Genomic DNA, 26,730 nt, shown 5'->3' with positions numbered 1-26,730 from the left:
ACCAAACAGCTATCGTCACCATGAGGCCATTTTACAAAATTGCTTTCGAGTTGTTTGTTCCAGTAGTCTTGGGGAACTGGAAAGCTTTGAATTGATGTAATCGACTTTTCATCCATTCTTCAAATTAAGTTCATCAGTAAAAAGGGAGGTGTTAAAAATGTGTTTAGCTTTTCTCAGATGAGCTCCACAGTCTGTCTGCTGTCCGTTGGCATAAAAACATGTTATCTTTTTCTCATGAGGACATTTCCTGAAAAGTCACTAATGTTGACTGTGTGAACTGGAGCCAGATCTCCTTTCAAGGCCAATAAGTTTGGTTCTAACCTGCCTGCATTCTCTGGTATACACCTGTATCCTGTTTATACACGCTGCTGTAATCTCTGTGCTGTTATACAAATAGATTAATATGTTTTATATTTTTCCTTTATATTATTTGTCCGCACCGCACATTTCATCTTTCTTGCTAGGAGTTAATTGAAACGACCAACATCAGTTCCATCTCTGTGTGTTCAATACAGAAATATCTCTGGCGGACTTGTTTAGCTTAGCTTAGCTTAGCTTAGCTTAGCGCAAACTGCTAGCAGGGGAGAAATGGTTTATGTTATCTAAGAACTCCAAGGCTGTTTTATTTACTTATTTTAGCTATGTGTGTTTCTAACACGTGTAGAAGTGGAGAACGAGACACTGTCGAGCAGTTGCACAACTTTGGTGACCGTCTCTGTATGTATGCCGCCATGATTGTCTCTGAAACCAACCCAAGACTGATCAGCAAAAGACAGGAGATATGGAAATACATGTGAAAATAAATATAAAGGAATCACTTAATAGATAAAATATATAAAGTTCTTATTTATTTATTTAATTCTTATTTTTGTCATTAATTTATTTCCTTTGTCGCTTTCTGGCCTCCATATACCGTTTGGCTTTTGTTTCCAACACTCCGTGGGAGAACGATTATTTGAGGGACGTAATCTTTGTGATAAGACAACACAGGATTTGCTTCATTAGATGCTGACTCACTTTCCAAGCAAGTTGATTTCAGGCCAAGATCCTTCATTGACCTCGCCTTTCTTTCTCATACTCACCTCCCTCTAACTCTCCCTTTTTTTTTTACAAAAATACCTCCAGATTTCTTCAGGTTTTTGGTATTTGGTTGTGACAGATCCATACAAACGCCTAGCTGATATGATACTTTCATGCTATGTATCAGATCTGATCGGTGTTCAAACAGTCAGTTACTATCTTAGCACAAATCTCTGAGCTGTTATCTTCTATTGTAGGAGTTTCCGTGGGAAATATTGCTGAACAGCTACTGTATGTGGGCTCAAAGTTAAAAGTCAAGGTGTTGAGCTTGTGTGACACAGATCTAATGTGTTGTAACCAGTTTGAGCAGCAAAAAGCTTCATACAATCTAAATTAAGCCCAATCTTATTACTGTCATGTATTAAATGTGTTTAGGTTCAGTCTTGTGCCATTAAAGTGTCCGTGTTTGTCTTTTACTTCAACACCATGATGAAGGCTTTTAGCCAAAATGCGTCGGTGTCAGCCGCAGGAAGATTCCTGGACTCATGTAAAAATTATTCAGAGTTCTCTGTAGTGAGGTGTGCAGATTAAAACTCAGGGAAAGGAGTGAACTTGTATTGGATTGGTACTCTGAGTTGACCTAACAGAATCGGTATTGGGTGGGTGTGTGTGTGTGATGATTGATTGGTGCATCCCTCAAAGCGGCTATCAGAACTCAACCCTAACAGCTGCAGCATATTTGATGATAGCATGAAGGACAATAATAAAAAAGCACTGGAAAGAAAACCAGACCACCAGCATAACTCATAGATGATATTAGACACATTAAAATGAAAGGAACGGGAGATGGTTACTATCTTGTGTGATTGTCTCTCTTGTCAAATCATGTCATCTTCATATTGAAACAAAAAAACACTGATTAGCCGGCTCATGATTGACAGCTAGCTTATTTGTGCTCCTCCACCATCTCTCCTATCTCCCGTTTTCTCACCCTCTTCAGGGTCACTGGGACTGTTTTCGGCTCTCCCTCTATATTAAGCCTGCGAAAGCATTGCCTCGTTAAACCATTAATTACATACTGCAGCTCTCTTTTTTTGCCCCCCCACCCCTTCCACCCATCTTTCCCTCTGATGTCTGTCTCCTAATTAGCATCTCGCCAGCTGTCCGGCTACCGCACGCCACTTCATTATCCTCAAACAGCGTGACAGGCTGGCATCCAGACTGCCGTTCCTCGGCCTGGACGGCAGCTCTGGTGGAGGGACACGTTTAAGTCTTCGCTTGCTCGACCACCTGTAGATTTTGACGGTGTGATGGCTGGTTTCATTAATCCTCAGAGGGGGTCGAGGCTAGGAGGCAGTGACGGGCAGACGGGGCGGGAGGTGCTGAAGTCCTGAACCGCCGTGCCCCCCCCCCCCCCCCTCTCTTGTAGACTTGGACCAAGTATTTTCTCATCGCATGATCACAAGTTTGATCCGTGAATCTGTCAGTGAGTCTTTCAGCAGCCAAGTTTCCCGTCAAAGTGAAACCTTACCTGCTTGCTTACTTATAAGTCACACTGGATAAGCTAAAAATATGAATTATATCTTAAGGAACATTCTCCGTTTATCTGCGACGGGTCAGTGTATTCCTGGAGGCATTTGGGGGATTAAGTGTTTGCTTTTTGCTGTATTTACTTTCACTCATCTGTCTCTGCTTGCGTTTGGGATTTCCTATGTTTTCAGGGGTTACTTTTGACAAAAAGTCAGAGAGCAGGCATGAACCTGTTGCATCCAGCTGTGGGTGTTACGTGCAGATGGAGAGAGCAATACTGATACTGTTGCATAATTAAGGAGTGAGTTGTCATCTGTGATGGGCCAGGTGTGCACAGGAATAAGAATCTAGGGATGTCCCAATCAGGTTTTTGTTTTGCCCAAGAGCTAAATCTGAGTCCTCTGATTGTCTGCCAACACATGTCCCGGTTAAACTATATTGTATTTTCCTATGTAACACGGCTGTTCAGTGCATGTTTGATCTAAAGTACAGTATATAATGTTAGAAAAGGGCAAGTTTGACAGTTGGATAGCTCTGCGTTATAAATAACACAACCTGTTTCACATATTCATTAACTGGTTTCCCATGATACTGAGCGTTATTTCCCACAGTGTTTTAATACAACACCCATGGGAAGACATTCCTCAGTGAGTATCTGCTGTGGCAGGAAGATTTGGACAGAATTTGGGGCAGTCTCTTCATCTCCAGCATGAACAACTTTTAAGTTTTTTGATACCGGTGCCAATAAAATATTTGAGCGTAATTTTTCAGTTAACAAAAGAAGCCAAAGTTCTCAAATGTTAAATGTTGTCAAAACTCAACCAGCCGAAGAGCTGTGCCAAATAAAATAGTCTAAAACTGGCAGAATTTTTTATCAGGAATCATAAATCTTACCAGCTTTCATTTTCATGATTGTTTTTGATAGTCTGTGCCACAGACACATTTCGGTTAGATATCCAGCTTTAGCCGCAATAATAAAATAACCTTTTCTTTTCATTCTTGGTGGTCGTTTTGTCAGTGAATCAAATAATCTAAAAAAAAAAAAAAAAAAAAAGATAATAAATGTTCATCAAAACTTTTATCCTAAAACTCAAAGCCTGAAAAACAGAAAAAAATCTGAGAAAATATAAAATATTGAATGGTTTTCTGTCTTTATGTGTCAGCACTAATAGACTGTCTAAAGCAGGAGTTTCCTCTTCAAATTAAGACACAGCTAGTTGTGACCCCTCATTACAGGTTATGGCATTAGTGTGGACATCAAGCTATAAGCAGTTAAACTAAAAAAATTATGTTTAACTCTCAGGTTGTTTTCATGTAAAGGTGATGATCGTATCCATAAGAAACATTTTGTTTCTTTTTTATCCGTTCATTCATTTGGTCATCCCTCAGATATCTGCCTGCCTCTCAGGATAAGTTGGTACAGATGTTATGTGGAAGGATGGATGGAAAAAATAGTTGTAAGAGAACACCTGGAATCAGGTGCCAGAGCAGCAGTCTTCCAGTAACAGTGACTCAGCGAAGATAAGCTGGTTGTCAAGGGTGACACTTTATTTTGAAAGTATCTTTCCTCCAGGTGGTTTAGTGCCGCACCACCAAACATTTACGGCCATTTGTTGCGCTCTCTGTCATCATTAACCAAAAATAATAAATCAAACACCTCCCAAATGTTGGTAAGATTAAATAAAATTGACCAACATCTCCTGTTTTCACTCTGTTTGATTTGTTTTGCTTGGCGCTCCGGTCAGGTTGGGTTAAACACATCAGGACACATAAGGTAAAGTCGGGAAAATTATAACGTGGAAGAAATTGCACTTAATCAATGTTGAAATGCTGTCCTATGATTGCCAAAAACCCCTATGATGAATCTTTTTAGTTCAGAAACTTGGCACACCTCATCCAAAGAAACACTTCCACCTCAGTAAAGATGTAAATTACCTCCTCTTCATTGCTTGACATAAATCTTGATCATTATATATAATTATATAAGCAAGTTACTACTTTACTTTTCTCATACCATATTTCAATTGTTAGCCTTTGGCAACAAGATATAAATTAGCATCTGACGTTAGTTTTTTCAGTGCAGTTTTCGTGCCAGTGTGATACCTGAGTTCCAGTAACAATTTCAGCACAATGCTTTTTCTCATACGTTACGTTTTTTTTCATTTAACAAGATATGCTGTAACGAAGACGCCATGAAAAGAGCAAAACCAACAATGTGTTTGTCGGTCTTTCTGACAGAAGCCCTCAGCTCAAAGGTCCCCGCTGAAGACGTAAATCTTTTCAACAGCTCACAAAATATACTTTTATTTTTAAAACAGGATAAATAATTTCCTGAGGCAGCAGGGCATTGTAGCTGCTAGCAAAAGTTACTCAAACAGGAGGAAACAGTCCATTTGTTTGGGACTATTTTCGGCTGCAGATGGATACACATTTGGCGCTCTAGTGAATGTGACATTGACTTGAAATAAACTACAGTGACCGTGTTCACCATAATGAAGGAACATGTCACCCAGTGCAACGGTGCGTCTCATTCATATGTTTTCAATAGTTTGTGGACAATAATGGAGCTCTATGGCACAGAGGAATAAGATCAGGCTTTGCTACACACACAGTACTTGTAAGTAGGATCAGATAATTGTTGTATGTATGTAGAATATCACCAGACTTACACTTGAAAATGTTTAGAAATGTTACCCTGCTGTCCGCCCAGTACATACCCAGTATCTGTGGGTCCCTGCCTTCTTCTGAAGTCCCCCCCACCAGCCAACAGTTCACCAGCTCACAGAGTCAACAACAGCCTCTGCGCTCTTTTCTCTTGCCATTTGTGTTTTGTTTTGAAACAGGCGGGGGCTTCCTGAAGCATAAACAGCTTTCACAAAGCCTTCTTTTTCCTGAGGCCTCTTCAACCTGCTGCCCAGACCTGTTCACTCAAGGCTCCAGCAGTACATACTGTAATACAGGGCAGGAAAATGCATTTTATGTTCATTTTTATGTCTGCTTTGAGGAAAAATCCTCACCCAAAAAAAGCTCCAGGTTCCTTGTATTTCTTTGAGATTTTGTTGTTTGGTGACAGATTGGCACTTGAACCAGTTATGGCATTTTTAAGGGGATAGTTTGACATCTTGGGAAACACGTTTATTAGCTAATCTATTAGCTTAGCTGGTTATCTGGTTATGAATTTTGTTCACACCAGTCAGCAAGCTTCAGCAAATACACTGTCCATGATTTGGATTGAAAACTTGCTGCTATGATGTGAAAATAAATGTGACCTTTCTAGAAAACATAAGCTGTCAGGTGAAGGAAAAAAAGTTCAAAGATCATCGCAGTTACAAGCGACCAGCAGTAAAGAGGTCAAAGGTCAAAGCCCCTTAACAAAACTCTCCAGTTACATGCAGCTTGTTGCATGTAAGTAAAAAAAAAACCCTAAAAACTGTCTTTGTTAAAACCAGTTTCTCTTTGTTAAAATAAAGTCTTCTCTTCGATTACAGACAATCATATTGCTCTCGACATGATCAGCTGCTCAAATCTGAAGCCCCTTGTTGTTTATGTAAGCCGGTTTTATATGGCCCTCTCTCTCCTGCTCTCCCTAGTAACAACGGTCTCTCTTAGTGTGTCTCCTCCAGAACAGAGGGAGCTCATGATTGGTCTATATTTTTATATCTAATTGCTGGAGATGAGCAGCAGTGAGTGAGTGCCTGGGTGTTTCAGGTGGTGGGTGTGGGACTGAAATCTGTGGCAGTGTGTTAGCGCGCTGTGAGACTCAGTAAATCAGGACAGTGTGAAAATGGATTCTTATCGGATTTTAACTCTTTTTCTGCAGTGTCAAACTTCAGAAGCTATAATGATGATAATAACAGAGGCTACTTAAAGGAATGTGTTTACATTTCACATAGCGGATACACTGGAGACACAGTAATTCTAATAAAAATAGAAAAAGGTTAAAATTTTTTACCAACCCTACACACCTGGAGCAAAATCCAGTACATTTAATCTAGTTTATAGCTGCACCAGGCTCCAGTACAACAGTTCAGTCATTAAGAGAAGAAATCTGATTTAGGAATCAAAGCATTTGTTCATATTTCATTTTCAGAGCGTTAAATTTGAAGCAATTCATCTGTGTAGGTTAAAGTCACATTCTCCTTCTTATAAATGAAAAGTTGAATAAGCAATGAAATAATACACTTAAGGGGTTTTGCTGCCTTACTATAGCCTTACTAGGTCTTGTATGTATAAGTAGCTTATTGTGGCTAATGTTAGCTAATGTTAGCTTACTTAATGTTACAGAGTTAGTGTACTGACTTAATTACTGCTCTACTTATGCCATTGTTAGGCTAGCCTAATAGTAAAATGTAGCCATTAACCATTTTCATGCAATGTCATAGTTGTGGCTTTTGCTGCTATAGCCTTACTAGGTCTTGTATGTATAAGTAGCTTATTGTGGCTAATGTTAGCTAATGTTAGCTTGCTTAATGTTACAGAGTCAGTGTACTGACTTAATTACTGCTCTACTTATGCCATTATTAGGCTAGCCTAATAGTAAAATGTAGCCATTAACCGTTTTCATGCAATTGTCATAGTTGTGGCTGTTTAGAAAAAGTTACACAGCCTCTCTTAATTGAAAGTTTTATGGTGTTTTCAGACAGAACGCCGCATTAATTTTAGAGGTGATTGCATCCAAAGTCAGTGGAAAGACGAGGTGGCGCGAGTAGACGTAAATTTGCTTGTGGTAGCACAGCTTGAGCTAAAAAATTTGCACTCATGCCCAGGTTTTATGAATCTGTTTCATTTAATAAAGAGATGAAAAGAGGAAAGAGGAGAGAGACTAAGGAATATAACAGAGAGAAGTGGAGTTTCTGGTGAGTTGTGGGAAGATGAGATGAACGCAAACAAACACAATTCCCACACAGTCAGTGGGTCTGATTCTAGCTAGCTTACAGCTAATGTCTATACACTCCATACATTGGTTTTTTGGGGCAAATAAAGAGAAACTACACAAATGGTACAAAGAAAATTCACTTTGATTTCTGTCTGAACACACCTTTTTAGAGTAAAATTTGAAATAATGGATAAATAAATTGAGTTTTACAATATTTGCTGATTGTTATGGACAGTTGGTTTCAGTTTAACATTCAGTTGCAAGTAAGTTAGCAACAGCTACTAGCCTGTATTTTATCCACCCTCTTAGCAAGGCATTATGCTAGCTGTCTTAGGCTAATGTGTTGCTAATAAACATAGGTAACCGCTAGTTTAGCCATTGGGCTAACTGTTGGTGTCATGTATTTTAACACTTTTTCTTTTATTCTTGTAAATTTTCTTGAATCATTACTGGGATTTTACTTCTATGACGACTTAATGTTATTCTTTACTGGTAATACACTTTCATAATTGCTTCAAGTCCAGTTCAAACACGTGTCTGCAACCCTCCATCTTGCATGAGACTGGACCAATCTGCAAATTTTTTGAGCATTTTCATTCATGGGAAGGCAAATTTAATGTCCCAAGGAAAAAAAAAATATAATAATGAAATTTTACAATTTATCACAAAATCATGATTAAAAAAACAAATCAGAAATGAAACACACTTACACTTACAACTGTTGAGAATATTACTACTAAAATTTACCACAGTTCATCTACAAAATGTCCTTTGTCTGCCAAATAATTTCACACATCATCTCTGTCCAGTGTAATACACTGAATCTCCCAAATTTGGTGATTCTTAATAAATACAATAAACTGGGATTAAGTGTGCCCTTATGGGGTTGAGAATTTTAAGACCCTGCGGCGCAGTGCTTTCCTCGACCCAGCGAAGAAAAACAACACTACAAGCACTGAAGATGAATCCTTCCTTCCCCCTTCCAGTTCTGTCTCATCCGGGTTGCCCTCAGCTCTGGAAGCAGCAGCGGCAAAGCCTGCGGGGTCACGGTGCTTCTGTTCCTTGAGAACAAGCTAAAGGGCCTTTCCTATGTCGCCCTTCCTCGTCTGTTCCCCGTCTCTTATTATTTCCGGCCTGGCTCCGATGGAGTCAGGGCTGGATATCCTGAGAGGTGGAGGCAGAGGGGGAGGAGAAGAGAAGAGGAGGAGGAGGGGAGGGTGGTGGGGGGGGGGGGTACAGAAAAGCATTTCACCAAGCAGGAAAAACTGAAAAAGCATTTCGGTTATCAAGCCCTCGCAGACCTCGCTTCTACACCCTCTGTTTGTGCTTGCTTAATTTTCCTATTCTTTTCCCCCCTTTTTTTTCCTCTTCTGTTTTTTTCTTCTTGCACTTTCTTGGTGGGACAGAGAGGGATGTTTGACCGGAGGTTACACCTTCCCTCTGATGTGTGTTAACATGAGGCGTAGCTCGGAGCCTCATGGACTGTCTAATCTCACTAAACACCGGGGTTGTCGGGTCAAATCCCATAACCGGAATCAGTCCTGCTCCCTGGAATGTCATTCAGAATTTTTGTTGTTTCCATACTTCATTATCTAACTGACCCAAATACTTGACCTGTTGAATGTTGTTGGGCTTTCTGTGGTGCTGAAAAAACAGTCAATTAGTCCATTTTCATTCAATTCATTGCATCATTTTGACGTAATTTATCAAGAAAATGTTTCTCAAATGTAGGAATTTGCTGTTGTTATCATCACTTAGATTTGGGGTTTTGGACTGTTGGTTGGACAAATAAGTAATTTAAAGTGGGATTGATTAATAAAACATGATTAAGAGTCTACAGCTACTCAAGCACAGCAGTCCTCTGAGCTAAATGCCAGTGTTAACATGCTCACAGTGCCTCTAGGGGTGGCTAATAATCCACTGATTAACCATCAAACATAATCTTTAATTGCAGCCTTTTGTTTTCCTACAAATGATGGAAGTAATAACTGATTATATTATCCGAAGCTTCTTAAGCGAATATCAGAACAGTTAATTCCCTGTTAATTATATGTTTCCGTATTGATTTGTTTGTCTTTGATCCAGATGATGAGCTGCTGATTGAACGCAGCATCTACAAAGGGATGATCAACCCCGGCGAGGAGAAGCAGACGGTGGAGTACAAAAGCTTGATCGCCAACCTCGAGTACACCATCCGCGTGCGCTGTGACGAACACTACTACGGCAGCAAGTGCAACAAAGTTTGTCGTCCTCGCGATGACTACTTCGGCCACTACGTGTGCGACCAGTTAGGGAACCGAGGCTGCATGGAGGGATGGACGGGAGCCGACTGCAAAACAGGTGAACTATTCTGCAATACATGGGGAGAGGTTTTACTGATTTTAGCTGAAAAATACCTAAAACTAAACCACAAAGACTGACAAAAAGCAGTAGAAGGTTATAAGAAGAGTCAAAAATATAACTGAAAACATCAATAAATATAATCTTTACTTAAACAATTAAGAGATAAGCTTTTATTTTGTTTTTCGTCCTCTAATTGCTTGATGCAATCAATAAAACTTTAGTAAATTTTAGTCTTCTGTTCATCTTTTATCGTTTATCACTTTATTCTTTAACTAACAGCACTATTTATTAAGGTTAATTAAGGTAAACTTTCACTGCCTTTTTGTCAGCTTTGGGACTCTGTACTTGTAACATTGACAGCTCAGAAAATGCTTCAAAGTAAAAATAAGACAAAAATAAAGAGAAAGTGCAAATGAGCTGCTTATTAAACAGAAGTTCACTATTTTACTAGTAGTAGTTTTGTATTACTTACATGATATATCTCATTTTTACTCATCTAAAAGTCATAATAAATGTCCATAAATACACAGAGGTTTAAAAAACTCAGCCAGCCATAAAAGAACACTACACATCAACAATGTCAGTGATCACATGGACGCAGCTTTCTCAGTTTGCCTTCGCTTTGCTGCCCGTTTCCCGAGAAGAAGTTCATGGAAGTTCATGTCAAGTAAGCAAGAATTTAAAGAATGTTTGGAAACTCTCGTCACTGCTGGAGATAAAGAGCCCTTCGACTTTTCCATCAGTGACCACGGCAGAGATGCTCTGCCTTCATGAACAAAGAAACACAGGAAATGAGATTTTAATGATTTGATGGTTTTCAAAACAAAGTGCCTGAAACGGATCCAGAAATTGATTGATTTTACAGTTTTACAGGTGAATTCATGTTTCTCTCACAGGAGTTAACACGTTCATTTCACTTTCTCTTTCCCAAAAAGCCATCTGCAAACAAGGATGCAGCCTCCTGCATGGGATGTGCAACGTGCCGGGGGAATGCAAGTGAGTCGCCTCCGCTTTGTTTTTTGTTTGTTTGTTCTACTTTGTTCACCTTTACATCACAGCTGTCAATTGATATAAAATATGATCTTGTTTGGATGGAAACCCTGCATAAGAGCTTGATGAGGATAACAGTAGTGACACAACAGAGTGATGAGGGGTGGAGGTAGGGGGTGGGAGGGTGAGGGGGGTGGTTGTTGATAACATACCAAGCAGCCTAACCCCCCTACTTCCCCCCCCATCAGTTCTGTGAAGTCCCCCCTCCCATCCCTCCACCTCCATCCCTCAGCTCCACTCTGATCCAGAAGCCATTGTTCTGCTTCCTGTTCTAAAGCTGGCCTGCTCCTGCCCGCACACAGAGAGAGAGAGAGAGAGAGAGAGGCCTGTTTTTTATGCTGTATGTTTCCTCGCTCGTCCTCCTCCAGCAGCGGAGAGGCACTGTGCCCCCCACTCCCTACCCTCCCCTCCCCCTCCACCCTCACCCCCCCTTTCCAATGTCTGTAGCCCACATCACCTCTTCCTATCCTGGGCCTTGTTATGGCTGGCACTCGCCTGGTAGGAAATGTGGATTCCACCCAATGAGCTGGAGACAACAGGCGGGGATGTGTGTGTGTGCGTGTGTGTGTGTGTGTGTGTGTGGGGGGGGGGATAAAAACACATAATATAGCATTCAAGAACAGAAAAATACATCTGTAAATAAGTGATAGATTCATTGCAATGAGGCAAGTGAAGCTTTTTTATGTCATTCACTTAATGCGCAAATGCTTATCGAAGGAATAGTTTGCTATTTTTGGGGAAAAAAATGAGAAAATGGATTGATTTTGCATAATCACGACTCAACCGCCACTTTATGCAAACGAGGTCCGTCCAGCGCAACGCAGCCGGCTCATGAAACTCAGATCAAACTATCAAACTAAGCAGTGCTGAAACATACTTTATGTACTGTTTAGCTGTAAAATGAGAAGGTCAGGCCATGTTGAAACCACCAGCCAGAGCGCTCAGTGGTCTGATGCGTCCAGATATGTCATCGCTGGATTCGGTGTGTCTGCACCATTACACCCTTGATTCGGATAAAGAAAAGCCCAAAAAAACCTTTAATGCAGAAAACCTAAGGGACCTCTTTTCCAGGATGGACAGAAATGCATTGATGATGATGTACAGAATAGACCAGATAACAAAATTATACACAGTTTAATATATATATGAAAGTAATCTGATCAAGCTAATAGCATTAGTTTAGCTTGAAGACTGGAGGCAGGGGGGGAAATCTTGCCTGGTTCAGTCTAAGGTTCAGAAATACCTCTAAAGTTCACTGATTAGGCTAAATCTTGTTCCATACACCAACACAGAGGAAACTACGTGTCAAAGTTGTATTTTTATTGGAAGCTAGCAGGGAAAACCAGGTTTCCCTAATCCCTTACCCCCCAGATTACAGAAACCAGGTTTCTTGTTACTGCAGAAAGCTGAACGTAACCAGGTTACTGAGGTACGTGTGAACGGACTGAATGATGAAGAGGTAGAAACAGGATGAAAACAATGTTTACAACCATCCATAACATGATGGTGGAGGGTAGTTACTGCTGAAATACAGACTTTTCTATTTCATTCTGATCAATTTTACCAAATCACCCCAAATAATTACATAGATTGTTTAAGAGAGGACTTCTTTCCCGTTCACGATCAGCTGATGGATTTAGTTGTTTATATTATGAATGAATGATAAAATGACATATCCTTATCTAAGCGGAGCCTTTGGACCCACTTTTTCAAGGGCTTTTTTTTGCTCACATCAGAGTTTGATTGACAGTTTTAACAGCAGCCTAAATGAACCAAACCAAACAAGCAGATGCACCAAACAGGTTAAATGTGAAAGCACCATAAAACACAAATTAAAACCGCATATAAAAGGAAATTAAAAAAAGATGAATGAATAGAAGGGCGTTTGTGACAGTAAAGGGGAAGTGGAAACTGACGAGTGCTAAAGCTTTAGTCAGAGGAAGTGGAGGACATAATTCTGTGGTATATAAATGCTGCTTCTGGGTTTGATAATGAACATTTTCAGGATTATAACTTTGAGAACATTTGGACTGGAAAATGACTGTATTTATAAAGACACACAGTTTTTTTTTTTTTTTTATGTTTTCAGTTTTACTCTTTATTCATGAAACACAGAGCTCGATGGCTGTGTTGAATCGGATGCTCCCTAAACACACAGCAGTGTACAGTAATATGACTGCACAGAGGACTATAAGCGTTTTTAAAAAAGGCTGACCAGCAGCAACTATGCGCACAGGAGAGTAAGCAGCAAGGGAAGAGTAGAGAAATTTAGATTTGATTACATGTGGAACCGAACTGTACATTTAGACAAAGTGGAGCACGAGTGCTTTAAAAAGCCAAACTGCTCACACACACACACACACACACACACACACAGTGCCAAGTGTTTGGAAATGGTAGGAGAGGAGAGGAGCAGGGTTGGCAGAGGGGAGGGGAGGGTTTTTATACTCAGGCAGGTTTGATTTTGTTAAGATCTTGTTAAAAAAAAAAAAAAAAAAAAAAAAAAAAATGAAGCTGACATTTCTCATTGGAAGATTGGGAGAAAGAGGAACACCCTGGAATGTGCCTCAACATGTGATTTGGAGCTTCATCACAATCAGGAACACACAACCTAAGAGAGAGAAAGAGGAACACGGATACAAAGAGAGAAAGAGGGCTTTGTTGTTGTTTACTTGTTTATCGATGAGACATAGATCACATTAACCAGTATTGACATTTTAATAACTACAGTGTAAATGTATGTATGGGGATTAGCTCTACTGCTGGTTTGCACTCAAAACTGATACAAATATACAACTAAAAATAACAGAAAAAATACAACACCTACACAATTAAGTAATAATCAGGGGAAACTAAAAGGAAGTGTATGACTCAGGTTGGGTTATTTCCAATGTAACATTACAGGAAGTGTATATTAATGTTTATTTGCTCTCTGGTTGTGATGGTAATCCTCTACACCCACTGATAGAAACACAACATCCAAGAAACTTGTTTGTAACAAATAAAATGAAGCAAAAATGTACCTTCCATCCAGGTTCAGGTCTCAGATTTGGCAGTACCAGTCGGGTTGTGTCTGAAAGACTGGAACCAGGTGTTGGTCTCGTTCACACCTCTGAAGGAAACAGTCAGAGGATCAGACAGGTTGTAAACAAACAACCAGATTAGCCAAATGTATTCAGGAGATGAAACAAAAGCTAAAGGTAAAATTATTACCTAAGCTGTCAGTTGTAACTGACAACTTTAACCCACTATACTTACCGTAAGAGATTATTCCCAGCATTTCAGGTGTTCTCATTTATGCTTTCACCTCCATATAAGTGGTTTAGATAATCTGGATGAACAGAAACTGAATCGTCTCATCTGTGTTTTTATCCAACTTAAATTTTTTTAAAAGATGAGACAACAGAGGAAATTGAGTACAAGTGTGTTGCAATCAAGTGATATTTGTAGAATACTGTATGTGATGTTGCCATGTTTCCAGATCTCAACAATCATATTGATGTGCATGATCATATTAGATAGAAATCGTCACTAAAACTACATAAATAAGACCCGAGACCCCGATCATCTTTTAGGTAGATAGTACCTAAAAGATGTTTGGGTCTCGTTTATGAATAAAACAGGGTAAATTTTATATCAGACAAAGTAAAAGAGAGACATGAAGTAGGAAAAAGAGAGGAGGAGAAACAGAGACTGAAGGGTTAAAGACAGAAAAGCACTGAGGAGAAAGAAGGAGAGAGAAACAGGAAAAAAAAGTCTCAGCTTGGCAGAGGAAAACTAAAAATGTGTGTTTGGTATCTTGTTTCTTACACACAGCGCATTCACAACCTACGCTCCCTCATGTGACACTACTAAACATGTAGCTAGGCAACAGCGGGCTAAGTCCGTCCGCTGGATTTGGGCGCGAGGCTCGCCTGTAAATAATTCAGCACACACACACACACACACACACACACACACAGCCCCCTCTACCTCTGCCCCTGCCCACTGTCCCGTCCTCTGGGTGTGGTTTGTCTGAGGGGGCAGCAGCGGGGCGGGGGTTGTGGGCAGGCGGGATATTTTCGGCTACGGCTGGCCCCCGCGGCCCCTTCCATTGATGGGGACGGCAGCAGCAACCCGCCGACAGGGCTTGTGGGTAATGCCACCCTTGGCCTGCGGCTGCCCGAACCATTTCCCTGCTCTCCCACACTGCAGCCAGACAGACTGTCCACACTGCCACCGCTGCTGCAGGGCAGCGCCGCTGACCGCAGCGCCGGACAACACCACATACTGTAGTAAACAATACACAGCACTGTCACTCTCTCACACACACTCGTACACACAAACACACACACACACACACACACACAAACACACATAACTGAGTTTCACTTACCATGCGAGATCAGATTAAAATTGTTGGGGTCGTGCGTGCAGATGAAGGCGCTTCAGCTTAGAAATTGTGCATGAAGCAAAACTTATCGTGCGTGTTTTTGCATAACCATAACTCGGTTCTGCATTTTTATGATGTGAATCTTTGATGATCACTATCTTATAAATTCCAAGCTCACAATATGTGTTTTAAAGGTGCTGAATTCTTCTGCCTCTTATATGTATAAAACCCTTCTTTAAAGGGGAGATTATCCACACTGTCTCTGGGAAGAGATGTTGCTGTAGAAATGTAGGTTTTCAATGAGTTTATATTTGATTTATATCGCATTTGGAAGCAGAAATCTCAGAGACAGATATCTCAAAACCTGGACAAATAAAATCACAACTAAATGTATTTATTTATGAAGTAGATTCACACCAATGTGATGTAAATGTGACAGATGAAGCAAATTTCAATGCTTATTCAGGTCGATATTCCATATTAAAAGCAACAAACACTACTACTACTTTACTTTACTGTACTTTTTATAATCTGGGTGAAGTGACCCTTTAAAAAAAATTCAGTTAAACTTATAGCAGTCCCTCATATTCTTCACGGTGTCAAAAACATCAAAATTTGTCCAGCGTGTAAGATTTGGTCTTGTTCGAAATATTTTGATACCTGAGTTTTCAAAAAGTTTTCAATACCTTAATGTAAGAAATAAGAAAATAGATAAAATACAGTCTTAGATTAGCAAAATCAGATCTGACTAGACATTGGATGCCAACTTTAGGTTCGTGACCATTTTTGATACTCAGAACCAAAAAAGGGATCGAGGTTTTAACGCCCTGCCGTGCCAGCAAGGTGTCTGTCACTGTCCTCAGCTACTCAGCGTACTACAGCACATTACAGAGCAGTATATCACTGCTAGTAGAAGTGTTTGGTCGGCATCCATTTTGAAGTGTTTGTGAGCCTGAGTGGGGGGGGGGAGGGTGGCGGTGGTGTTGGTGGTGGTGGCGGTGGAGGGAGAGGGGTGTAGTTGGTTCCTAAAATAGCCCCCCCGACGGAGAAATGACAGGACAGGTGGGGCAAGGTTACCGCTGGCCTTGGAATAACAGAGTGCTGCCATAAACCAACAGATTAGCTAACCCTCCGCTGGCCTCCCCTTCGAGACGACGACTAAACCTGGTTCCACAAACTCCGCTCGCTCATTCCAAGTTTGACCTCGACAGAGCTCACGACACAGGAAGAGAGAGGGCTGAGAGAAGACACGCAACACACACACACACACACATGACACATGTAGAGAAATGCAACAGCACGCAAGAAAACACCTCCTCCTCGAGTCTGTGATTGAGTCCTGAAAGCTCTGAAACATTTAGTTGAGCTACACGGAACTACAACTGGTATAATTGATTAATCATTTACTCATTGCAGCTTATCAAATGTGAGAATTTGAAATGTAAATTCACTGTCAGTCGGACAAAACAAGCAATTTAAAGATGTCATTTTTAGCTCTGGGAACCTTAATCTCTTAGTAACGATGTTTCAGCTTCATTTTAATACAAATAAACATTTTTTCAGGTAAAATCATGTTTAAATTTCATGGATTCAAGCTCAGCATCCTTACAAATTCTCTCTCATTTAAAGATGGAGACGCTCATTTCTAGTAAACTCTTGCACAAGTTGATTTCTATTGAGATATTCATACTGCATAGACAGATTTTTTTTCCCACCTATCATAAGAAAAAAGTTTTTAGGACAGATACATAAACATAAATGCATGAATGTGCTGTTTAATAGGACACATGAACACACACACACACACACACAGCTGTGGAATGTCTCCTGGCACTGTGTGTCCGAAGATTATTAACCGCAGCGAATGTGTCATTCACCTTGATAAAGACGTTCTGTCCGGCAAATTTCTGCTGTGACACTGAGCTGCGACTCCGCTGTGTTTTCTAAACCTTTAAACTCAACATGTTGTCCTGGTTGTATAAATTCTTCCCTTTCAGATGATTCAAATGAAACAGTTAAAAGTGTTTTCCCCCCTTTTTTTTTTTTTTTTTTGGCACCTGCAGCATCCTTCGTTCTGTAGAGTGGGGTGGGGGGGGTGGGGGGGGACATATAACTGGCACGCTGCCCGACATCAAGCGCTCCTCAGTGTGTTCACACATTGTAAAAAAGTATTAAAGTACTTGTTTGTTATCACTACGTTAACTATCGCTGTTCTTCATGGCCAACTCCCTCTGCGTTATGAAGTGCATCTGTGTGCCTGATATTCCCTCAGGCTGGAGCTGTAAATAAGAACACATTCTCAGTGTGCTTGTGAAATAAGAGGCATTTATTTTACCGAAAAATCTACTCAGCCACTGTTGCACTCGCTGAACTCCGTGTTCCGTGTATGCTGTTATTTGATTAGCAGCGCTGGCACGAGCGCTCCGATCTTTTACTGAAGATACATTAACAATAAAATACTTAAAAAGAAAGTTTATCGAATTAAAAGAAAACAAGTAAAATTCACAGAAAGAGAAGACTAGGTTTACAGTTCTTGGGGTTTAATGTTCACTGATCAGTCTAAGAAGGGAAAGAAAGTTGGAAGAGAAGAAAGAAAGGAAATAAGAAAAACAGAACACAGAAGGACAAGGCGTACAGTTTGTATTACTGTTACATAACTATAAAAAGTAATAATCTTCCGTGTCGTGTGTTTTGCAGGTGTAACTACGGCTGGCAGGGTCCGTTCTGTGACGAGTGTTTGCCGTATCCCGGCTGTGTCCACGGTACCTGCGACGAGCCCTGGCAGTGCACCTGTGAGAAGAACTGGGGAGGCCTGCTTTGTGACAAAGGTCAGACGCCCGAAATATGTTTTTATCGCTTATTCTTCTGCACTTTATTTTTTTCCAGAAAACACAACTAAGCCTTAAATCAAAGGGCAGCTGGACTTAAAGACATTTCACCTCATCCGAAAGGCTTCTTCAGTTCATTTGAATGATTATAGAAGTTAATTTGTGTATATTCAAGTCACCATGCCTGTGTATCGGTAAGTTCAGCCCCTTAACTTAACCATTGGTTTCCATTATTTTCCACGGCGTCTTAAAATCCAACGATCTTGCTTGAGTTGTTGTGATTTTAAAAAAATCTGCAAGATGTTATCCTCAAACAATAACCGAGTGAATGTCTGAATGCGGACTCGATGCTCGGTGTGGATTTCACAACTCGAGCGAGTTTTAAAGGGGTCTGCTTTTTGATTTTCATGCTTCATGGAAATTAATGGAAACCAATGGCTGACTGGAAGAAAAGTGCATTAAAAAATGTGAAACACTACAGCAATGATTTAGAAAAAAACCGTCAACAGTTATTGTGAAGTATGTGTGGTTTTTCAGTGAATGGGCTAAAATATGCAAAATCACTGGTATGCCCCTTTGAAGCTCGCCACATAAGTCACATGAGGACACTGTGTGATCGGTCAAGATGCAGCGAACAGAAGAAAAAAATTAGAAATTACATCTGCTGTGAAAATGTTCTTAGATTGTCTTAATATGCTCTTTGTTAACCATTATTAAATACTTTTTGATGTAAAAAAAAAATGACAAAATGAGCTGCAGAAGCATTTTGTAAATAAAGTTTTTACATAGCAATTGTACCATCACTTAACCCAGCTGTATCATCTAACCTTAAATGTAACTGTAAGAAGTTCTGTGTCGTTTGTTAAATGTGTGAGTTAATTGACACTCACAGACCAGGTTAAAATCAGTGTCTGTTGCTATGCAGATCTGAACTACTGTGGGACCAACCGGCCCTGTAAGAACGGAGGGACGTGCATGAACACAGAGCCAGACGAATACAACTGCGCCTGTCCAGACGGCTACTCTGGCAAGAATTGCGAAATCGGTGAGTCTGTAAATCAAACGCACCATAATCCAAAAGTTCAAAATGCAGGTTTTTTGTGCCACGGCACGTTTCAAGTATTGGATAAATGTGATTGATGGTTTATGGAAATTCCTAATTTTCTCTGTCTCGTAGCCCACTCTCTCTTCTACCTGCTTTAAATCTCTTTATATATCCTGCTGTTTTTTTTTTTTTGTTTTTTTTTTGTTTCTGTCTCTAGCTGAACACGCCTGTGTGTCCAACCCCTGTGCCAACGGAGGGACGTGCCATGAAGTCCCGTCAGGTTTCGAATGTCACTGTCCGGCGGGCTGGTCAGGGCCGACCTGTGCTAAAGGTGTGTGGCTTTTAGTTTGAAGTCCAGATAACTTTTGACACACTTCACAGATGAGACAAAGTGACTAGATCAGCCAAGTTCAGAGACATATGACTGAAAATGTCTATTTTTCTTCTCTCCAGTCACTGGTTGATCAGGTTTAACATGTTCTTTTCTAAATGGCCACTGATGTTATGTATCAGTTCTTGGTTCTGAAGGTTTTGCTTTGGGTTTAGGAGTTACATGTAAACTAGATCTAGGGTTCATGTATATGGTATAATATCACCAGGCAACAACTTATTAACAATAAGAGGTTTTGCCATATTGTTTCTACTCAGGTCTCTGTTGGAAATCAGTCAACACTCTTGGGACGGCTTTATTTTGAAATCCTGTAAATCACATTGTAATTCCCTTGAAGCACAGCCAAACACAAGTGGCTTTCTTGCAACTGGTTTATTTGTAGCTTTCTCTCCAAATCCACCATGAAAACTACAGGCACATACACACACACACACACACAGTATAAAGACAAAGTTAGCGAAAATAAAAGCCTTTACAGCGTGTGGAAAACAGCTCATCAAAGTAAAATAAAGACAAAAACATGTATTACCTCGTTGGCTGCGTTCTGGAAATAAGGGAATTATCCTTGGTCCTTGAAGGGTCTTTAAACATTTCACAACCACTTAAATAGGTTGATATTTAGCATGCATCTTAGCTGGAGCACATGTGCATCTTTACCTGTTCATTTCTTCCTTCTCACGTACGTCAGAACAGCGCAACTGGCTTTCTAAATAAAAGTGGCTGTTTCAAAATAAAAGCTATGTTCTTAAAATAACACAAAACAACAAAGATAACTGAAATATATTCTAAATGACCCAAATGTAGACACTGCTGACATTACAAATTACAGTTACACACATAATTTTTGCATTAATGTGATGAAGTATCTCAATTTTTATTAGCCAATTAGCCAAAAACAGACATTCCTATCTGTTTTTTTTATCTTCCCACCGTTACATTTGAGTTTTGAGTACTATAGGTGCCGTAAAGTTGGAAAATCAAACTTACCGACCTTCAAATAAAAGCTGGCTACCATACCCAAAGAAGCTGAAACTTCACAGAGAGAGTGTTAAAGACGTTAACATCAGTCTTGTTTGTGTTTCAGACACAGATGAATGTGCCTCCAGCCCCTGTGGTCAGGGTGGGACCTGCATCGACATGGAGAACAGCTTCGAATGCCTCTGTCCTCCACAGTGGACGGGCAAAACCTGCCAGATAGGTACATCTCTCAGGTCTAATTAATCCCTGAATAATTTATTAATATGTTGCAAAGAAAGACAATAATATGAGCCTTTTTTTATTTTGAATAGGCTCACTTGTGTATGTATAATTTCTGCTAAATATCACAAGGCATTGTTTTTTTCCAAATGAGATTTTGAGCATTTTTCAGGGAATAAAATACATATTTATTGTTAAAATGTTTGTTGCATGTTGGATGATATTTTGCTGTGATGAAGCTGGTGTGTTGTACCTACAATGAATGCCATGCGTCCAAATTCACTCCGGGAATCCCATTTGCTTGCAGAGTTACAGCATATCTGTCTGTTTGTTTATGTTGCCGTGTCATTTAACCAGCAGTATTACTGTAGGAGGGCCACTAATTTCAAATGTGTGAGTGTGTGTTTGTGTATACGCACGCCCAACAGAGACACTCGTCGAGTATCATCTGCAACTCGAGCCAGGTGACTTGAGTAAAGCTAAAAATAACCTCCCGCCTGGCAACTGCTAGCCTTGGGACCAAATATACTCTACCGGGGGGTTATCTTTGGCTCCAGACTGGGCGTAACAGGGGAGTATGTACGCTACAGTGAGAAGACGCCTTGGCATAGCGAAGTCCTCACCCCCCCCCACCCCCCGCGACTTCAGCCAGGAAACACTGGTTTTGGAAGAACCAAAAGGCTGTGACTTGTGTTACGGATTCTGATAATTCTCAGAGCGCTTCCCCTTTCATGGAGCAGGGTGGTACCTGGGAGAGAGTGGGATGAGGAGGAGGAGGAGGAGGGGGGGGTCGTGGAAGTGTATGGGGGGGGGGGGGAGTTTTGGGAAGGGTTTGGGGGTGTTTAGTTTCAGCAGTCCAACAGGTGCCCCTTACCTCCTGGGAGTAGTATTAATGCACTGTGTCGGTTTATAGTGAGCGAGGCGGCACGACGACCGCGGCGACCGCTGCCTCTGAAACTGACCACTTGGAATGCCGCAGGTTGGCCTTCAGGGAATGCAATAGAGAGACATTAACCCTGACGGGAAGGGGGTGGGTGGGGGGGGTGGGGAAGGGGTGAGGATAGAGCAGGGGCGGGGGGCGATGGAAAGCAGGGGAAGAAATAAAATCCTTTCAGACATGAACTTCACCCTGTAAATGTTCTGGCAATTTTACATGTTTGAAAAAAGACCCAGAGTTGCATGGCGTCGAATATAGGAATTACATGAAAGCCAAAAATTAGCATCTTGTGTTTTAGCGCTGTTAATGTGTGTAAAATAAACAGCAGAAATTTACTTCTCATATCTACTACTGAGATTGTTTTTGGGGGGGATCTGCAACGAGAGCAAAACGGGAACAAGCATCCCCCCCAGTACAACTGTTCCCCCCCCCAGAAGGAAACAGTTTCAAAGTTGTAAATTTCAGTGTGTTGTACAACAACAAGAAGCAACGCTTGGTGACGGGGCTTCTGAGCAGGTTTCTTCGCTCTCTCACACTGTCTCTCTCTCTCTCGTCTCCATTTTTACAGACGTTAATGAGTGTGCGATGAAGCCTTGCCTCAATGCTTACTCTTGCAAAAACTTGATTGGTGGATATCACTGTGCCTGCTTTCATGGATGGGTGGGCCAGAACTGTGACAGCAGTTAGTATCAAATCAGCAAATTATTAGTCCTCAAACCTCTTTCTGCTTACTTGAAGCACTATCAGAAGCCCTACCCTCTTTCTTAGCTAACTGTTGTTCCATTAGCATCTGTAGTTCAATGCATTTTCTCATAAAAGGTTACATTTAACTTTTATGAAAAGCTGTAACTTGTTTCCTGGGGTTGTCTCTGCTACTGTACTGGACAGTACTAAAGAACAATGGCATTTGTTGTTGCTGAATGCTAGCAAAATAATCTGAGGTGTTTCTTGCTTAACAATGGCAAGTAGTTAAACTTTTACTATCTAGTACAGTAATAAATATTTATTTGGCTTTAAATATGGACAAATTAAGATTTACTTAAGTTACCATTAGGCTATTATAGCATGCTAATGGCTAAGACCCATGGGATATGTTGTTGCTAAATGCTAGCAAAATAATCTTAGGTGTTTTTTGCTTAACAATGGCAAGTAGTTAAACTTTTACTATCTAGTACAGTAATAAATATTTATTTAGCTTCAAATATGGACAAATTAAGATTTACTAAAGTTACCATTAGGCTATTATAGCATGCTAATGGCTAAGACCCATGTTGTTGCTGAATGCTAGCAAAATAAGTTTTTTCTTGCTTAAAATGGCAAGTTGTTCAAATGTTAGCATCCAGTAGAGTAGTAGATACTTATTTATCATTTCAGAAATAGTGTTGAATGAAACCTTTTGTGAGAAAACCCCTTACAGTACGTTAAAGATGCTAGTAGAACAAAGGCTAGCAAGCAAAGGGAGCGGGACTGTAGCCTTTCATTTATTCTTCTTTCTTGCCTCCCTGATGGCTGTTCCTACCTGCCACACCCTGGTTAACTCTTCAAGGGTCTAAGCCTAAAACTAAAAGCTTTTGCTTGACTGTTGAACATCTGTTTAAAATCTTTTGGAGAAAAACTTGACTAGTAGTTTGTCTTCTGCGGTTTTGGTTCTTTTCTGCATGTTTCCCCACTTCTGAATCTGCATCTGACATTTCCATCTGCATGAATCACTAATTCCTGATAGCAGCTGCATGTTCCAACACCAAGTGCATGTTCCACTTCCCAGTTTATATCAACCTAAACTAAAAACCTGACATTTTCTCTGTGATTTCTCACCAGATATGAACAGCTGCCATGGACAGTGTCAGAATGGAGGGACCTGCAAGGTGAGATTCAGAAATGTCAAAGATGTAGATCATTTTTATAGCTTTCAAAAACACTGAGGTCTTTGTTGAGTTGAGTTTTTTTAAACGTCTTTGATGTAACATGACACAGTAATAGAGTTGGAACAACATTACTGCTGATGATCTAAGTACCTGTCAAGAATATGCTCAAGGGCGTTATAGCTTTGATACATAGGTTACCATCATGTATTTCCTGAAACTTTTTTTTTTTTTCCTTTCCCAATAATGGTGAACAAACACAAAATGAAATACAGGATAAATTTAAAAAAAGACTGGTTCCTAGATAAGATAAGCTCTAAAAAGATTTTTGAAACAAATATTACAATTGCAAGTTGTTGCCAGTTAGTTTTTCTGTTAATTGACTTATTCACTAATAGTTTTGAAACACTATATAGTCCATAAAATGCCTTAAAAACAAAACAAGAGTGAACAGTTGGAAATTTAATTTATTGAGTGATTTATTCCTGTGTTGCTTGAACAAAAACAAAAAACTGACTTTTACTTTTCTCACAAAGAATATTCCTAAAAACTTTAAAGTGGAACCCCTGATCGTTGGATCATCTGCAGTGGAGTAATGATCCCTGTCTTTGTGTTAGGAGGTGGCCAGAGGCTACCAGTGTGTTTGCCAGCCGGGTTTCGTGGGTCGACACTGCGAGATTCAGAGGAACCGCTGTGCTAGCAGCCCGTGCAGGAACGGCGGTCGCTGCCATGCTCTGCTGGATGGATTCATGTGTGAATGCCCGCAGGGTTTCGCTGGCACAACCTGCGAGGTGAGGGCTGTAAAAAACATTTCAGTGCTTTTACTGCAGTCATATTTCACTGTTGGTGAGAACATGTCTTTACCTCATTGTTTCCATGTGTAGGTGCAGAACGACCCATGCAGCCCAAACCCGTGTCACAACAAGGCCCAGTGCCACAGCCTGATGGGAGATTTCTACTGCAGCTGCCCAGACGACTACGAAGGCAAGACCTGTTCAGAGCTTAAGGACCACTGCAAGACCAACCAGTGTGAAGGTAACACAGCACCTGGAGAATCCTTGGATTTAAGATTTCAGGATATTCTTTAAATGAAGCAGCCAGAAGATGGAAACATATACTTTGCACTCCAAATTTCTCACCTGCTGATTGTCTGTTTCTGCCCCTTTTGTGCCCCAAAGTGATAGACAGCTGCACGGTTGCTGTGGCAACTAACGACACCCAAAAAAGGGTGTGGCACATCTCATCCAATGTGTGCGGGCCCCACGGCCACTGCATCAGCCTTCCTGCCGGGAACTTCAGCTGCTCCTGTGAACCAGGATTCACTGGCACCTACTGCCACGAGAGTGAGTCATTATAAGCTCCACACACACACACACACACACACACAGACTATATTTATCATCAGTTACCATCACTGAGAACCACATGATTCTTACAGTAATTCAGAGTCCAGTTACACTAATCATCACTCTCTTAGTTTTGTTTACAGCAGAGGTAAAAACATGAGAAGGAAATCCAAAGGAAAACATGAGCAGGGAAATGTAGCTTAATGTCTGTGCTGATGTTTACATCCGATTACTTCGGGGGGTTTTGTACTTTTCACAGGATGCTTTCCAAATTCTTGCTCTCCAACTCAAACATACGTGCTCAGTTTCTCTAATTCCCAAAGACTGATAAGATCAATACGTCTCTGTAAATGGTAATTTGACATTTTAGCCACAAAGCTAATGCACCTACAGCAGGTGAGTAGAGTGGAGTATCAAAAACTGAAGAAAATGTAGCAACATTGGTGAATACATTTGATTATTTGGGTTTTATAGCTTCTGAAAATCAGAAATCTTGAGTCCAAAAAAAAGGAATAAATGAATAACTTGTATATATTTCTTCTTCTTCTCTCTGCCTGCAGACATCAATGACTGTGCATCATCCCCATGTAAGAACGGAGGCACCTGCATCGACGGGATCAACTCCTTCCAGTGTTTCTGTCCAGACGGTTGGGAGGGCAGCCTGTGTGATGTTGGTGAGTGTGTGTGTGTGTAGGTGTATGCATCTGAGAGAAGCAGCTTTTTTGTGGTCGGTGTGAGCAACAAAGCAGGTATACAGCACAAGTTTTAGGGAAGAGCTTTGCTATGTCATGCGGCCTATGAATCACATATCCTGGGAGAATCCATCACTCGCCTACAGCAGCACCACAGGAATGATCAGCAGCCTGAGAAACTTAGAGAGGACAAAAAACAAAGGATGATTTGTTAGGGAGGCGAAAACAGGAGAAAATGCTGTAAATTCATCAGCTGACCGTCTCTGTAACGTAAGCAGCATGTGCCTAAAGTTACATTCGCCGGTGTGCATGTTTGCAGATGACTACTATTTATATCTATGTTTCTCGGAGGGAGAGCTGCTCCGAAAACAGACATTTCTGGGATAAATGTCAGCGGATAGAGCCAGAAACCCACCGTTTTCTTGAATAGAAATGATAACAGATGCAAAATCTGATTATTACTGTGACTCATTTTAATTATTAATTTATGATAAAAGCAAGAAAATCAGCAAGAAAACGATATATAGAACCAATAAACAAAGCCCTTTCATTGTGCTGACCTGTTGTTTGATTTTTGTCCCAGATGTGAACGAGTGCAGCAGGAATCCCTGTCAGAACGGAGGCCAGTGTGTCGATCGGCTCAACGACTTCTACTGCAACTGTGTAGACAACTGGAAAGGAAAGACTTGCCACTCACGTGAGTTCATATCTGGGACGTCTGTGTGAAAAAACATGATATAAAAGCAGAGGAAATATGCATACGTGTGCATTTCAGACACATCTCTTTATATGTATTTCTATATTTGTCTCAATACTGGTGTGTTCTGTAAAATAGCAGGTCTTATATATTTAACTGACCTCAGCCTCTTAATCTTCTTTCTGACTCATGATGCCTCCACCGGCTGCTGCACAGGCTTGTTTTCCCCTCCGATGGCGTCTCTAAACTCTTTGCTTCGGAGCTGAATAATTGCTAGTTAACCACTGGCACAGAGTCAAATGTTTAAAATCTTTTTTCCCATGCTGCCTCGGTCCAGGTGAGAGCCAGTGCGACTCCACTACCTGCAGTAACGGAGGGACGTGTTACGACCACGGAGACTCCTTCCTGTGTAGCTGCCCCTCAGGCTGGGGTGGCAGTACCTGCAACACAGGTCAGGCTCTCTCTCTCTCTCTCTGCACTCTAATTACATCGCTACGGCTCTGGTAATAAAAGTGTAATAACGCAATGTAATATTACACCATTA

At 40.7% G+C, this 26,730-nt stretch overlaps 1 protein-coding gene across 2 annotated transcripts in view; it reads left to right on the top strand.

The window, feature by feature from the left end:
- The window catches only part of LOC122997967 (protein jagged-2-like), a 67,591-nt gene that overhangs the window by 24,119 nt on the left and 16,742 nt on the right, over positions 1 to 26,730 (top strand). Inside the window, exons 4-17 of one of the 2 annotated variants that reach the window (XM_044374386.1) lie at positions 9,512 to 9,766; positions 10,705 to 10,765; positions 17,889 to 18,019; positions 18,945 to 19,064; positions 19,282 to 19,395; positions 20,540 to 20,653; positions 22,158 to 22,271; positions 23,408 to 23,454; positions 24,069 to 24,242; positions 24,336 to 24,486; positions 24,630 to 24,794; positions 25,358 to 25,471; positions 26,073 to 26,186; positions 26,524 to 26,637. In XM_044374386.1, coding sequence (XP_044230321.1) covers positions 9,512 to 9,766; positions 10,705 to 10,765; positions 17,889 to 18,019; positions 18,945 to 19,064; positions 19,282 to 19,395; positions 20,540 to 20,653; positions 22,158 to 22,271; positions 23,408 to 23,454; positions 24,069 to 24,242; positions 24,336 to 24,486; positions 24,630 to 24,794; positions 25,358 to 25,471; positions 26,073 to 26,186; positions 26,524 to 26,637 — 1,788 coding nt within the window. The remainder of the gene's footprint in view (positions 1 to 9,511; positions 9,767 to 10,704; positions 10,766 to 17,888; positions 18,020 to 18,944; positions 19,065 to 19,281; positions 19,396 to 20,539; positions 20,654 to 22,157; positions 22,272 to 23,407; positions 23,455 to 24,068; positions 24,243 to 24,335; positions 24,487 to 24,629; positions 24,795 to 25,357; positions 25,472 to 26,072; positions 26,187 to 26,523; positions 26,638 to 26,730) is intronic. The other variant, XM_044374387.1, reaches the window with a different exon arrangement.

This window comes from Thunnus albacares, chromosome 15 (genome assembly GCF_914725855.1).
Source record: "Thunnus albacares chromosome 15, fThuAlb1.1, whole genome shotgun sequence".
NCBI lineage: Eukaryota > Metazoa > Chordata > Actinopteri > Scombriformes > Scombridae > Thunnus > Thunnus albacares.
The sequence above is the reverse complement of the archived record's forward strand: the minus strand, read 5'-3'. Positions and strand labels throughout refer to the sequence as shown.